Consider the following 13,332-nt stretch of genomic DNA (forward strand, 5'->3'; position numbering starts at 1 on the left):
GCAAGACCTTGCAGCCTACCTCAGCTGTTCCAGGGGGGCCCCGTGTCTGTAGCGCCTTGGGTAGAACCTGTCTAGGACCTGCTGGAGGTGATGCAGAGCCTTGGCAGAGGGTGTGCCCCCAGGTCCTGGCAGGATGGGCTTCTCCAAGTCCCCATACTCTACCTGTGGTAGAAGCACATGGAGGGACAAATCAGGAATTTGGACGTGAATGGGGTTGGGGGCCTGCTGAGAGGTGAAATAAACAATTATTTCATCCCTTTATTGGTGAGGTGTGAATGGATGTGAAAAAACACTTGTGTACAGACAGACCCTTTATCTCAAGTTTCACAGACACTAGAGAAACAACCTTAGGGTCCTAGAATATTAGAGATTGTCTAGATCACCTTTCCTTTTGCAGCTGAGGTTAAGTGCCTTATCCAAAGACACAGTTAATTAGTGGCAGACAAGGGAAAACACTATAGAAATTCTGGCTCCTAATCCAAAAATATGGGATACAGGATTGAAGATGCTACAGATCCTTCAGTAGAGCTGACTGTTCCAAATGTGGCCATTAGAGTCAGATGCTTGGCTCAAATCCCAGCTCTGCCATTTACCAGCTCTGAAACCATGATCAAGTTAAACTCTGTGAGCTTCAGTTTACTCATCTATAAAGCGGGGGTGAGAACTAAATAGGGTACTACATATAAAATGTTTCGCACAGGGCCCTCTACAGCATACTCAATACGTGTTTACTGTATTAAAGGTCCACTGTTATTATTTCCCCATCCTCTCCAGCATGTAGATCCAGACTCTTTCTTACGGGAACCATGAAGGATCCCAGATTCCTTTGGCAAGACAGCCTCCTAAAGGTAATAGAAGAGTCAAAGTCTGAATGTGTGTTCCTTTTCCTACTTCTCATTACAATGTTTGACAGCTGTAATACACACTTAACCACATACATTATATGACATACATTATCTAGGAATTACACTTAGTACAACCCTGTCGGGGCAGGTAGGGAGGTATTTTTGTTTTCGGGATATGAAAAAGGGAACTACAGCACAGACAAGTGAAGTGACTTGGCCAAGATCTCATAGCGGGAAGGTGGCTAGGATTCAAACCCAGGCCCCTCGTTTCCACGCCCAGAGTTCTGCATGTAGCCTTGATCTGCAGCGAGGCACTCTGCTGGGTAGGAGTCAGCAAGGCCGCCCTCTCTGGCACCTCAGGACCCGCAGAATCTCCTGTTTCAGCCTGTGTGGTGCACTCCACCTATGAGTCCAAGACGTCTCCTGACCCTCCTGACTCCTGGACAGAACCTTACCTGGGCCATCAGTGCCGCCATCTCCAGAGCCAGCTCCTTGTTGACAGGAAACCTCCCGGCCACTATCTCTCCGCTGGTTTGGGAGGCAAGCAGCAGGCGCTCTCGCTCTGTCTCCCCTTTGACTTGACTCCGAAAGTACAGCCTACAGGGGAGAGAGTGAGAAGCCAGGGCTCAGCTGGGATCCCAAACGGATGAAGCTGTCTCTGCATCTGTTTATCTTGATTTACAAAGAAAAAAAGAAACTACTCTTTTTATACCATCTGTGAGCCTATTTTCCACTGCCTCCAGAAGAACTTAACCAAGCATGACACAGAGCAGATAGAGGGCCATCAGGTCCCATAGCAACAGTAGCATGTGGTCGGTTCTGAATTCACCGTTAAGACTTACTGGATTTGGTGAGGGGAATCTGGTACCTGGAATCATAGCTTATTAGGAAACTAAATGAGTTAAGATTCCAAGAGACTAATGGAAATCATCTGCCTGGAGACATACTGGGATGGAATTTTCTTAGTCAGATTGGTATAAGTCAGGATTTCTCCTTCTGTATTTCCTGGAACTGGTATATAGGAGCAATTTATTCTTTTTTTTTTTTTTTTTTTTGGTACGCGGGCCTCTCACTGCTGTGGCCTCTCCCGTTGCGGAGCACAGGCTCCGGACGCGCAGGCTCAGCGGCCATGGCTCACGGGCCCAGCCGCTCCGCGGCATGTGGGATCCTCCCGGACCGGGGCACAAACCCGTGTCCCCTGCAACGGCAGGCGGACTCTCAACCACTGCGCCACCAGGGAAGCTCCCAGGAGCAATTTATTCTTTAGTCTTAAATATCTAGTGCTCAGACAAAATCTTCCTCTCCTGATGTAACACATGCAGCCACCTGAGGAAGTTGGTCTGTTTGGGGGGCAGGGGTGTGTGTGTGTGTGTGTGCATGCATGTGTGAGTGTGCAGACACAGTACAGGGACGGAGAGCCTGAGCTGTCCAGGGTCTCACAGAGGCCAGCAGAGCCAGCCTGGGCCTCCAGCTACTGACCAGCAGGCAGTGTTATATCTCTGGCCCTGCCTGTGCAGGACAGGCCTCCAGCTGGGGGAGTGATGAGCTGCACCCCAGCAGCAGCCCTCATGCTTGGTCCCCCTTGGCGGTGCCCAGGACCTGTTCTTGTACATCAGCTTCACGACACGTGTGCCACCCTCAGACTTTCCGGAGTGCAGCTCCTTCAGGGCTTGTTCCCACTTGGAGATGGCATCGCAGATCTGCATGAGGCAAAAGAGGAAAGTCAGAAAAGCCCCTGATGAAGGGAACAAGGTCCAGTCAGGGCTGGACTCGGGCAGAGCCGCGGGGCAGAGTTGAGGGACTGTCCATCAGGAGGCTGACCCGCGGGGCCTCATGCTCCCAGGACCCAGGGTGCCTGCGGCTTTCTCACAGACAGAGGTGTAGCTCTGAGCATGGCGTGGGCAGCAAACCATGGAATGCTGCCGCCATTGCCTGGACATCTGAGGGGGCCCCCCAGAGGCTAGGCAGGCCCCAGTTCAAAACCATGGCCCCTCATCACCGGCTCCACTTCCCTCCCACCAACCGCCATTCTCTTCAACAAATATAACCGGAGGCCTACTGTGTAACAGAGCCTTACAGATGCCTGGGCATTCACAGATGCCCGGGCATAGTTTTTCCAGGCAATGGTAAAAGACTACAGGAGCCTTTGTCCTGTCACCATAAAGAAAGCAGAGACTGCAGCCAAAACCCTCATCCTCATCAAGTGCTCCAGCACATCCCACAAACACCCAGCATGCCCCGCGGCTCTAACCCCAGACCCTAATGCAACATAGGGTTCAAATCCCACTCAAGGGCCTTTACGCACAGAAGTACCACAAGGATCTACCTCTTTAAAGTTGGTGGGACCTGTAAGCAGAGCACGGGCCCTGGCAGACTGGGTAAGAGTGAGCTGCCAGCGTACAACACATCTGCTGGGTCCAGGCGTACAGTTGTCCGTCTACGCATGTGTGTACGAAACTGGCAGCGGGCTCCGCCCAGGTGGGGCTGCTGCTGAGAAGTGCCTCCCTGTCCTTCCTACCCTGAGCTGGGAAGCGGCTTTTCTTCTGGAAGCTGAACAGCCTCTCAAGGGAGGAAGGGAGGGAGGGAGGGATGTGGAGATCTTCTCTCCAGAGACAAGGGCACAAATGACTTTTCTCTGCCTATATGGGCACATTTTAAGATGGCACAGAAATGCTGGCCTCGGGCTCAGCCCCAAACCGGCTGGGAACACAAAATCCTGAAGACCAAGGTGGCTCAGTTGGCTTACGGGGGACCATCACCTTGACGCTCCCCTGCAGGCAGTGTTCCAGGTCCCTGCCAGAAGGGTCGTCCGTGAAGAGGGCAAAGCCAGAATGGGAGGACTTCCTCATGCCCGTCTCCTGGTTCAGCCGCTGGAGGAACTCGTCCACTGTGGAGGAGCCGTCAAAACCCACCACCTGCCGGGAGAGGGGACCTCCTGAGAGGGGCCCACGGGGGCTAGTGGAGGGGTCAGAGGCCGGGAGGTGGAAAGGCATGGCTGAAAGGAGCGAGGGCGACAACAGAGGCCAAAGAAAGCTGGTTTCCACATGCAGAGGGCGAGTGCTTAAGGGAGGAGCCCGCCCATCATAAACTGAAGTCCCACATAAGCTCCGTTCCTCCTTTGCTGTCACTCTTTGGGAGGCCCTTCCCCTGCCACTTTCTTGGTCAGTGTGTCAGCTTCCCTGTTCACGTAGTGGGTTCAAAAGGTCCTCTTCCCAGGCCCCAAAGAGTGAAGTACTTTTGTGATTCAAGCTCTGTACTCCCTCCACAGTGGCACGAATGGCCCCACTCGCCCCTGCACCCCAGGCCCATCCTTTGGCTGGTCTGCCTGTTAAGATCTGCTGGGCCTAAGGAGGCTTAGCACCCACTGGCCCCAAGGTGTTCTCCTCTGGGATGGCAATATGAGAAGACTCAGCACAGGGAGCGCGGCAGCCTTGTCACCTGGTAGGTCGCTCGTCACCTGGTAAGTCCCGTTGGCGAAGTGCACGGGGATGCTGAAGGGCGAGGAGTGGTGGAAGGGGTTCCGCAGCAGGATAGACACCACCTCCATGCGCGAGGGCCTGGCCTCCCGCTCCCCAGTCTGCAGCGTCCGCTCCACTGCCCGCTGGCAGTACGTGGCGTACTGGCCCGTCTCATTTCTAAAAAGACAGGCGAAGGAAGAAAGGAAAACCGGGAATCCACTCATCCCTACCACTTGACACCCTGGTTCCCTACCTACATGTAACCTATAGGACCAAACCTGCAGCTGGAAGGCTGTGACACGAGCCCCAAAGACTGGTCTGGGGTGTTAATTGGTCGTTCGGGGCCTATCTACTGCTGGTTGCTGGCACGGATATTTTCTGCAGAAGCCAGAAAACATGGCAACAGAGAATGCAAATCTGGGGATGATCTGGGGGCGCGGTAGCTCCACATGAGGGCCCCCACTAAATACCCACACACACGTGGATTGGTGTGTAGAGGGTGCCCAGATCTCCACGTGCCCATCTGCGTACATGGTGATGGGCAAAGTCTACATGGCCACTGTGCAAACCCCAGAGGGCGGGGCGATCTCATCCATCCTAGTCTCCCCTGCGTCCCTCAGATCATGCCAGTCGGTAGTGCCAGAGCGGCAGAGGAAACGACGTGCACTCACCGGGGATCTGCGTGGCGCTGGAGCTGCTGTTTGACGTACCAGAGGAAGTGGTGCTGAGGCAGGAAAAGTGGGGCACACAGAGCCAGGAGCTGCCAGCACTGCCGGGGGAAACAAGAAATGTGGGCTGAGTGCTGGGTCCGCCGTGCCACCACCATCGCAGTCCTGAGCTACAGAGCCTTCACCACCCTCTCCGAACCGCAGCCCCCAGCCTTCTGCGGGCACCAGGATGGCCAGCCTGGTCGGGCTTTGTGCAGAGCCGCAATCACACAACCTGACTGTGTGCAGACGTCCAGAAGGGGCACAGAGAGGGCAGCAGGACCCGGGCAGCCTTGAGTACGGAAGCCGCCTGCTGGCTGCCAGGCTCGGAGGATACCTGCCCGATCACCTCCTTCCACCTTTCCCACGTCCTGGGCAGCCCTGGCCGACGGCTCCCGTCGGCCGTTCCGCCCCAGGGACGCCCACCTGCATGAGGGAGCACTTCTGCGGCGGGCGGCAGCTGGTCTGCTTCATGAGTTGGCAGTACAGCTCGCTCTGCAGCTCGGGGTGAACGAGGCAGACCTGCAGCGCGGTCTGGGCCAGGGACACGTGGTAGTCCACCGAGGCTGCTTCCACGGGCACGTTGATGAAGAGTTGGCACGACTGCAGGGAAATGACAGTGGGCACAGGTAGACTGACAGCCCCCTGACTATCGTCCTCTGTGACAGGGGACAGACTGGGCCGTCCCCCCGCCCAGGGCTCGAGGAAGGCTCTGGTTCACGGCAGACAGCCCCTTCTAGGAGGGAGCATCGTGACTGCTCGAGAACGTCTATGCTTACCGAGAAGGCTACTTTGGGATAGGATCTTTCCTTTACATGTTTCCATTACATAAGCAAGACATATTCATTTTTTTAAAAGACAGAATATTCAGCGGGGAACAAAGAATATTCTAAAATAGGCCAGAATCCCTCAGGTCCAGAAGCAACGTAAACCTGCCCTCTCCCGCTGTTCACTACAGGAGGGCAGCTCTTCGTTTCGCTAGTGCTCCCCAAGGGCCCATGAATGAAGTCCCAGAGCTTCCAGCCTCCCTGCCCTAAAGGACATGATGGGAGCCCTGAGGGACTTTCTTTCCCTTCCTCTTCAGATCCCTCCGGGAGCTCCCCCCCTAAACTGCACAGGTCTTCTCCACCCCGGCATCACCGTGGTGGGAAGAACTGCTCTGGGCAGAGCCTGGGCACAGGGCAAGGGCGCCGCCACTAGTCCATGGGCCCGGGCTCAGCTCCCACTTTACCTTGAAGAGCTTGACGGCCTCCGTCTGCAGGGCCTCGGAGGGCAGGGTGGTGAGGGAGGTGTACAGCCCGTCTTTGCTGTAGCACAGCATGGGGTGCCTCCAGAGCGGGGAATCTGCCCGGAGCACAGCACCAGAGAGCAGCAGCCGTTACCGCTGAGGAGGGAACTCGCCTCCCCCGCACCCCGACCCTGATCTCTGGGGAAGACGGTGCTTTCACTGTCGGGACACGTGGGCTGTGCTGGATTTATATCCACAGAGTGTGGGCTGTGCACTGCATTTATTCAGCACACTCACGAGCATGGCTTACAGGAAGGCGGCTACTGCTTTGCTCGTGGGGCTGCAATAGGGGTAAACGTCCAACGCAAGGCATGGACATCGGAGTGCAAGCGTGCGTGTGCAGGGGAGGGCCTCTCCCTGCAGCGCTAGGTCTGGATAGAGGAGCGTATATCAGCCCGGAACAAACACGCCTCGGAGCAGCAGTAAAGCAGTGTGTGTTCTGGGTGCCCTTGGGTCCTCAGGGTCCTGAGAATCAGTAGCAAAATAAAGACCCCAAGAGGCCCCAGGCTTAGTTAGCCTGATCCTAACTTAGGCTTCATTCATTAACAAACTCTAACTATAGATTAACCAGCCACCTTCTTTCCTCAACCCTCTGCCCAGCCAGCAAAGTCGCAGTGAACAAAGTAAAACATTGACCAAGTGGCCGGAAAGTCTGCTCCCCAGACAACTGCCCCAGATACTGAGTGGTCTCCTCAGTAGCCTCACCAGAAACAGGGGTCCCGGAGCTTGGGACGGGAATGCCCTTCTGTGGCTCAGAAGGTCTCCAAACAGCTTCAGGGTACAGTAGTGCTTTCTTTGGGCTCCTGACCCACAGTTACCCAGCCACCACCCTCCAACCCAGCAGTGATGGCCACCCTCGCCTTACCTGGGTCTCCCTCACCATCCATCAGCTTTCCAATGAGCTGCTCATAGGCAGTGCCCACCTTGGCACTGCTGCCACCTGCAGCCACTGTGAGGTGGTAAAGCCATGTATCCTGGAAAAGGATGGAAAGCCACCTGATGGGGCTGGGCTGGGAAGAATGGAGGCAAGAGCTCCAAGGGAGCCTCCCTGAAGGGGCCAAGCCCAGGGTAAGGGTCAGCCTGTCTGGTTGGCACAAGTCAAGGCCACCGGTCCCTAAGGGGAAAGACTTGGGATCGGCTGAATGTGAACCCAAGTTCCTAAGCTTGTGGTTCCCTCCATCTCATGGCCCCAGTGAAGAGATGTTGGTCACTGGGAATGGATTCAATACAGGAATATTCAGGAAATACTAGTTGCCAAAATGTCCAGGAGGGAAATAGATTCGAATCTGGGGAAGCTCAGAAGAGAGAAGGAAGGTGAGAATCAAAGGTGCAAGCGTTGCCGTGGAGGCCCAGCCCCCTCCCTTACCTTTTCGTGCTTGGTGCCAATGAGGAGGTAGGTGGGGCTGTGCTCTGGGGGGTGGATCACAAGGGTGCAGTGGGAGGAAAGCAACCGCCGGGTCCCTCCAGCCTCGTAGTCCTCGTCTGAGTCACAGGATCGATCTACTTCCTCTATGCGTGCGTCCTGCACAGGCAGACGGCCCAGGGGGCGCTGTGGACACGAGCCTTCCGTGAATGGGAGGGCCAGCGGGGAACAGAGGAGTCTCCTCTCTCTGAACCCTCAGGCCTTGTAGGGCTGGGAATCAAGGACGAGGGGGAGACTACAGCTCCCTGGCTGAGGCAGGCTTGGAGAAGCACAGACAGACCACACAGGCAGGATCTACAGACCATGCACACTGGTCACACACTCTAGAGGGATCTGGCCAGCCAGCTCTGTACTTGTTGTGGGGTTGGGTGGGGTAGAGGGTAAAGCTGGGCCTTCCATAAGGACACAGAGCCACAGGAATGTGGTTTGGGGGAAGCTTTCGGGAGGCCAGGAAGTACCTTGTCCTCGTGGCTTCGATAGTAGTAGAAGGTTCTCCCAACAAGAGCACACCAGACCAGTTTGGAATGGCCATGCTTGACCTGTAGGCCAGAAATGAACCAGCATTATTAGAACCAGAAGACCCCAGAAGAAGATCCGGGACTGGCAAAGAGAAGCCAAAGGGAGACAGATCTCAAAACACCTGGTCCAACTCAGATCCTTTGGTCAACCCCAGGTCAAACTCAGATGCCACCCAGATTCTCTACTAACGGAACCAGCCCTTTCACAGCGAGCGTCCATGGTACCACGCGACACCCCATCCTCGTATGACCTGCCATTAAAAGATCGACCAGGCCAACCAGATATCCTGTCCCAGGAATATGATCACAAGAAGAACTTGCTAATCTGCAGAGGCTAGAGTCGGAAGGGAAGGGCCACAGTGGGCTGAAGCCCTTGGGCAAGTGTAATCGTGAAGTGTAAAAAGCACTGCACGTGGGCAGAGGAGATGGCTGTGAACACATACTGAACGGGGAAGCAGCGGCACAGGCAGAGCCCCAAGCACTGAACTTGCGCACACCATCATTCCTGACGGCATCCTGGCCTAGTTAACGTGCTTCCTTGTTAACTTCCCCTTTCTTGGGATTAACAAGTGCTTCTCAGCTCCCTGCAACCAGAAGAGCCCTAATTAAAACGTCTTTAGGGCAGCCTGAGATATTATAAGTCTTTGGCCACACCTGTCTCGCCGAGGTCACAGCTTCCCACTATTCACACTGAGCTGTGGTGGGTACAGGCAGGGGTGAGGGCAACTCCTAATGACCTCAAAATGGGTCCGATACATTCCTTTTCCCCCTGTCTCGAGAATAGCTGCTGTTGTAACAACACTGACCCCTATTTTTCCAGACACTCATTCACCGTCACCTTGTGTGGTTCAGCCCACAGGTAGTCAGTGTGAGGGGCCTCCTGGAGAAAGGAGCTGTGTGTCAGGAGGTGACCCACCAGCCCAGCACTCACTCCTGGCTCCCCTGACTCTCATGAGGAGCCCACCACGCTCCTCCCCCACCAACCCCACCCGTACCTTAGTCAGCCAGCCCTTCACAGCGGGCTTGGCGCCGCCCTGAGTCAGGGCCGGAGGCCCAATGGCCTGGACCTTCAGCAGGCTCTGCAGGACACGGATCCACTCCTCCAGCAGGCTGGGCGAGTCCGCTGTCAGGTAATAGGTCTTCTTCTCAGAGATGAGCTGTGGAGAAGTGAGGGGTTGGGGATGGGGAGACAGGACGACGGGAGAACAGGGGCCTGGCTCTGCGGTGGCGCAGATCTCCGAGCCACTGGCTCTTCCTTCCTCCTGCCCTGGTACTCCCTCCCTCCCTTCTCCTCCTCGTCATCTTTGCCTCCGTGTCTCTCCTACCTTCACTCCATCTCTCACATTCTGCCTCCTCTTCCTTCCTCAAACCCATAAATGAGGATCAATGCAAACGTCGAGGTAATGGCTTTCACACATGCTCATTCTGCCCCATCTTTGTTTCCATCCGAGCCATATCCAAACCCAGCACCTCTTCTACCTAAAGCACTGGCCGCCAGGAGCATGCTCACCTGGAATGTCTGTGCACCCTCCCCTCGAACAATTTGGCAACGGGAGTTCAGTTCCACTTGGCCTTGAGGTTTCCGGATGACGTCACTCTGTAAAGAAAGGGATGGAGAGGAAGGAGGTTGGAGCCTTCCCAGAGCACATCATTTCCCCTCAGACCTTATTCTAGGTCACAATGGGGAAAGTGATTCCTAAGCTTTCCTGGGCTGTGGTATGATGGATAACGTGTTCTGGATCCTGGTTCTAACTAAATGGAGCAATGATTAGAGACATGGGTCCTCCTGATCCAGGCCTCAAAAAGTATAGATTGAGCCTTTAAAAACTGGATGAGAAACCACCAGGTTATTCCTGAGCTACAAAGCCCTTAAATTCTTTCTACTACATATTTTATAGTGTTGCAAACAGGTGGCCTATATATATCACCATTACCTTCTCCAGTGCCACTGCAGACATAACTAATCAATCAGAGCATGCCTACTCATTGAGTGATACGGGACCTGAATCCTCCACATGATGCTCAAGGTAGCCACTAACAATCAACTGGAGTTGCACAAGAGTCAGGCCTCTTTGCCTTCTTTAAAACGTTAACATTGGTTCTCTAGGGAGGGCCTGTCAAACTAGGTCCCAACATCCTAAGGCTCCCTAATTCCAAACAGTGTAGGAAGGAGATGGAGGAGGTGACAAGCTCGCCTATTAGAACAGTCCTGATGATGTGAGGGCAGCCTAGCAATGGTTCATTTACAGGGCTCGGCTTCTGAAGGAAGAAGGAATCACCAAGCCCATTCATCTAGAAGTGCCCCTGACTGCTCAGTGCCTGATTTCACTGTGAGAACCAGTGACCAGCCTCATGGTCCCGTGTGGGGCTCAAAGCCTCAGGTGCCTGCCCAGGCTGCCTCTCCCTGCCTGCCAGACCTTCACCTCTGCCCTGCTTCCAGCCCCTCTCATGCGGTTCTGGGGCTGGGGTGGGGCCCTTTTGCCTACTGTCCTGGGGAAGGAGGGTCTCACCGGAGACTTGTAGTACATGATCTGTCCCTGTCTCAGGACAAACCAGCGCCTCTTCCACGTCTTCACCCGGCTCCCCATTTTCAGCAGGTAGCCTGACTTCTCCAGTGACTCCTGCAAGAGTGGAAGGGTGTAGGGGGATGAGGGATGGACAGAAGAGGGAAATCACTGGGGTTCCTGGACATCACACAGGCCAAGATGGCCCAGCTGAGTCACTGCTTTGTCATCAATTAAAAAAAATTACTGAGTATCTACTATGTGTGTTTTCAGGGCACTGCCCTGCTAAGGGTGCAGAGAGGACTTATAAAGCATGGGTGGTCCTGCTGGCAGGGGGAGAGAACACCTGACCCTGAGGAGATGGTAGATCAGGGGCTGCACAAGCGAGAGGCTGGCCAGGGAAGGCTTCTGGCAAGAGCCAGACCTGAACTGACATTGGAAGGAAATCAGCCTTTCCCTTGAAGACGAACCCAGAGGAGGAAGAAGCCCATTCCAGGCAGCAGGAAAGGGCAAGAGAGGTTTGGGGAACATCAGGCAAACTGGGGTGGAGGGTTCGTGGAGGCAGAGATGAAGACAGGGCAGCACAGTGCTATGGAGCGAGGGCTGGGGAACGAGCCATCTGCATTTACCACTGGCTCTGGCGCATAACAGCACGCCTCTGAGCCTCAGGCTTCTCATCCACGAGATGGGGTAATAAGCCTCATTTGTGAGGACAAATGAGACAGTGCATACAAAGCCATGGGCACGGTGCCCGGCACACAAAAAACTCAATAAACGTATTGTTAGCTCTCGGCATCCCAGGGTCAGTGTGGAGCTAAAACGAGGTAACGTGTAAACTCCTCCTGGGCCCCGTGGGCCATAGTGATGGGGTCTGTGTGTGCCTGGCCCCCAACCACACACCCCCAGCCCACTCCCCTTGGCCTCACATCATCAGTGGCAGCCCCCAGACTCCCGCCCTCCCTTCGGCAATCCCAGGGACCCTCATGCAGCTGCTGCCTGGGTCTCATGCTGGAGGTCCACTCCCACCCGGCCCTGCCTTGGCCCCATCAGGGCGGAGGCCAAGCTCCCAGCTCACCCCCCCTGGGCCCAGCCCGTCGGTGGAGTAGGATGAGGTGCGCTGTAGTTTGTGCTCAGGCTCTGAGTAGTCGCTGTCCAGGGAGCAGGCGTCCGGGGGGATGGCATAGTCGCCCTCAGAGCTCAGCGAGGACATGGAGACGCCTGTCCAAAGGGAGGAGGAATCAAGGCCCAGGTCCACAGCCTCCTGGCTCACACAGCCTGGGAGCTGCAGGGTCTTCCATACGCACGTGGGACTGCCCATGGGAGGAGATGAAGGGCCCTCATTGTTCTGCACCCCTCCCACCACCCTTCTCCATACCTCTCTTGATGGCCCGGGGGCTGCCCAGTCCACTGGTCTTCCTGGACTCAGAGCAGGGCACTGAAGTTCGGAAGCTCGCCTGGGAGCTGCAGTCATCATCGGACCCAGAGGACTCGTCCACAAAGGGCACCGTGCTGATCTGCATGGCTTTCTGCAAGACAGGACCCTCCCCACTGCAGCTAAGGCTGCAAGACAAGCCCCATCCCATCTGCACTTTCACTCCCGCTCCAAGTGCCTGGGGCGTGGCCATCACAGCCTGTCTAGAGCACGGGAAGCCATCACCCAGCTGGGGCACCCAAAAGACAACTGTCCCTTCCCGACTTGACGACCTTACCCCTGTGTCCTCACCTCCATGCTTCTCTCTCCCTCACACACCATCATCCTCTGTGGTCCCCAGTGAAGCTGCCCCACCAGGGCTGAACACCTTGCTCCCTGCCACTAGGGGGCCAGAAAACCATGCCACGGGGCCCAGTGTGAGACAGGAGCTTTAAAAGTGGGTGGGGATGACAAATCGAGAGATCATGGCAAAAATTTAAAAAGACCGATCACTTCAATATTGGGGAAACTGTGTGGAAAAGGGTACTCTATTTTATATAAAAGATTTATATAAAATCTTTTTAGAAGGTAATTTGGCACTACCTGTCAAAATTTAAAACATGCATATTATCTGCCCCTAAATTCCACCTCTAGAACTCTGTCCTACAGAAATATGCATATATAAGTGCACAGAGATGTATTTGCATGGTGATGTTCATTGCAACACTGATTTTACAGAAAAATAGAGACATGACCTACATTGTGAATCAGGGGAGGACAAGTTAAGGTAGTTATGGGGCATCTATACCAAGGGGTACTGGGAACTCCTAAAAGGGGAGGCAGAGCTGTGCTGTGCGTGGAGGTGGGGCAGGAATACCTGACACATGGCTGGGTGGACAAGCAAGGGGTAGACTGACATGTATGACATCATCCTCTTTGCATGTGCGTGTGCGTAAGAGAGAGTAAATTTGTAAATGCATTTGTAAATGCATCAGAGGACATTACAGAATAAACACCAAACCATCAGTGAGAGCTGCCTCTGGGGTCAGGAATTAGGGAAAAGCAATGTAAGAGGAAATTTCACTTTTGGCTTTTTATCCTTCTACAAAAAGTTTTACAAAATATTACTGTTACGATCTCAAAAAACATGCTGGGAATCTTTTCTTTTCCAGTTAATG

At 54.6% G+C, this 13,332-nt stretch overlaps 1 protein-coding gene across 1 annotated transcript in view; it reads right to left on the minus strand.

Moving 5' to 3' along the window:
• Positions 1 to 13,332, minus strand: part of PLEKHH1 (pleckstrin homology, MyTH4 and FERM domain containing H1) — a 52,665-nt gene that overhangs the window by 5,111 nt on the left and 34,222 nt on the right. Inside the window, exons 10-25 of the mRNA XM_033851021.2 lie at positions 12,119 to 12,269; positions 11,819 to 11,961; positions 10,750 to 10,860; positions 9,750 to 9,836; positions 9,235 to 9,396; positions 8,180 to 8,260; positions 7,665 to 7,847; positions 7,164 to 7,272; positions 6,242 to 6,354; positions 5,437 to 5,613; positions 4,975 to 5,072; positions 4,303 to 4,480; positions 3,605 to 3,760; positions 2,445 to 2,545; positions 1,301 to 1,442; positions 20 to 162 (exon numbers count right to left, since the gene is read on the minus strand). Coding sequence (XP_033706912.1) covers positions 20 to 162; positions 1,301 to 1,442; positions 2,445 to 2,545; positions 3,605 to 3,760; positions 4,303 to 4,480; positions 4,975 to 5,072; positions 5,437 to 5,613; positions 6,242 to 6,354; positions 7,164 to 7,272; positions 7,665 to 7,847; positions 8,180 to 8,260; positions 9,235 to 9,396; positions 9,750 to 9,836; positions 10,750 to 10,860; positions 11,819 to 11,961; positions 12,119 to 12,269 — 2,135 coding nt within the window. The remainder of the gene's footprint in view (positions 1 to 19; positions 163 to 1,300; positions 1,443 to 2,444; positions 2,546 to 3,604; positions 3,761 to 4,302; positions 4,481 to 4,974; positions 5,073 to 5,436; positions 5,614 to 6,241; positions 6,355 to 7,163; positions 7,273 to 7,664; positions 7,848 to 8,179; positions 8,261 to 9,234; positions 9,397 to 9,749; positions 9,837 to 10,749; positions 10,861 to 11,818; positions 11,962 to 12,118; positions 12,270 to 13,332) is intronic.

The sequence above is a fragment of the Tursiops truncatus genome, chromosome 2 (assembly GCF_011762595.2).
Source record: "Tursiops truncatus isolate mTurTru1 chromosome 2, mTurTru1.mat.Y, whole genome shotgun sequence".
Lineage (NCBI taxonomy): Eukaryota > Metazoa > Chordata > Mammalia > Artiodactyla > Delphinidae > Tursiops > Tursiops truncatus.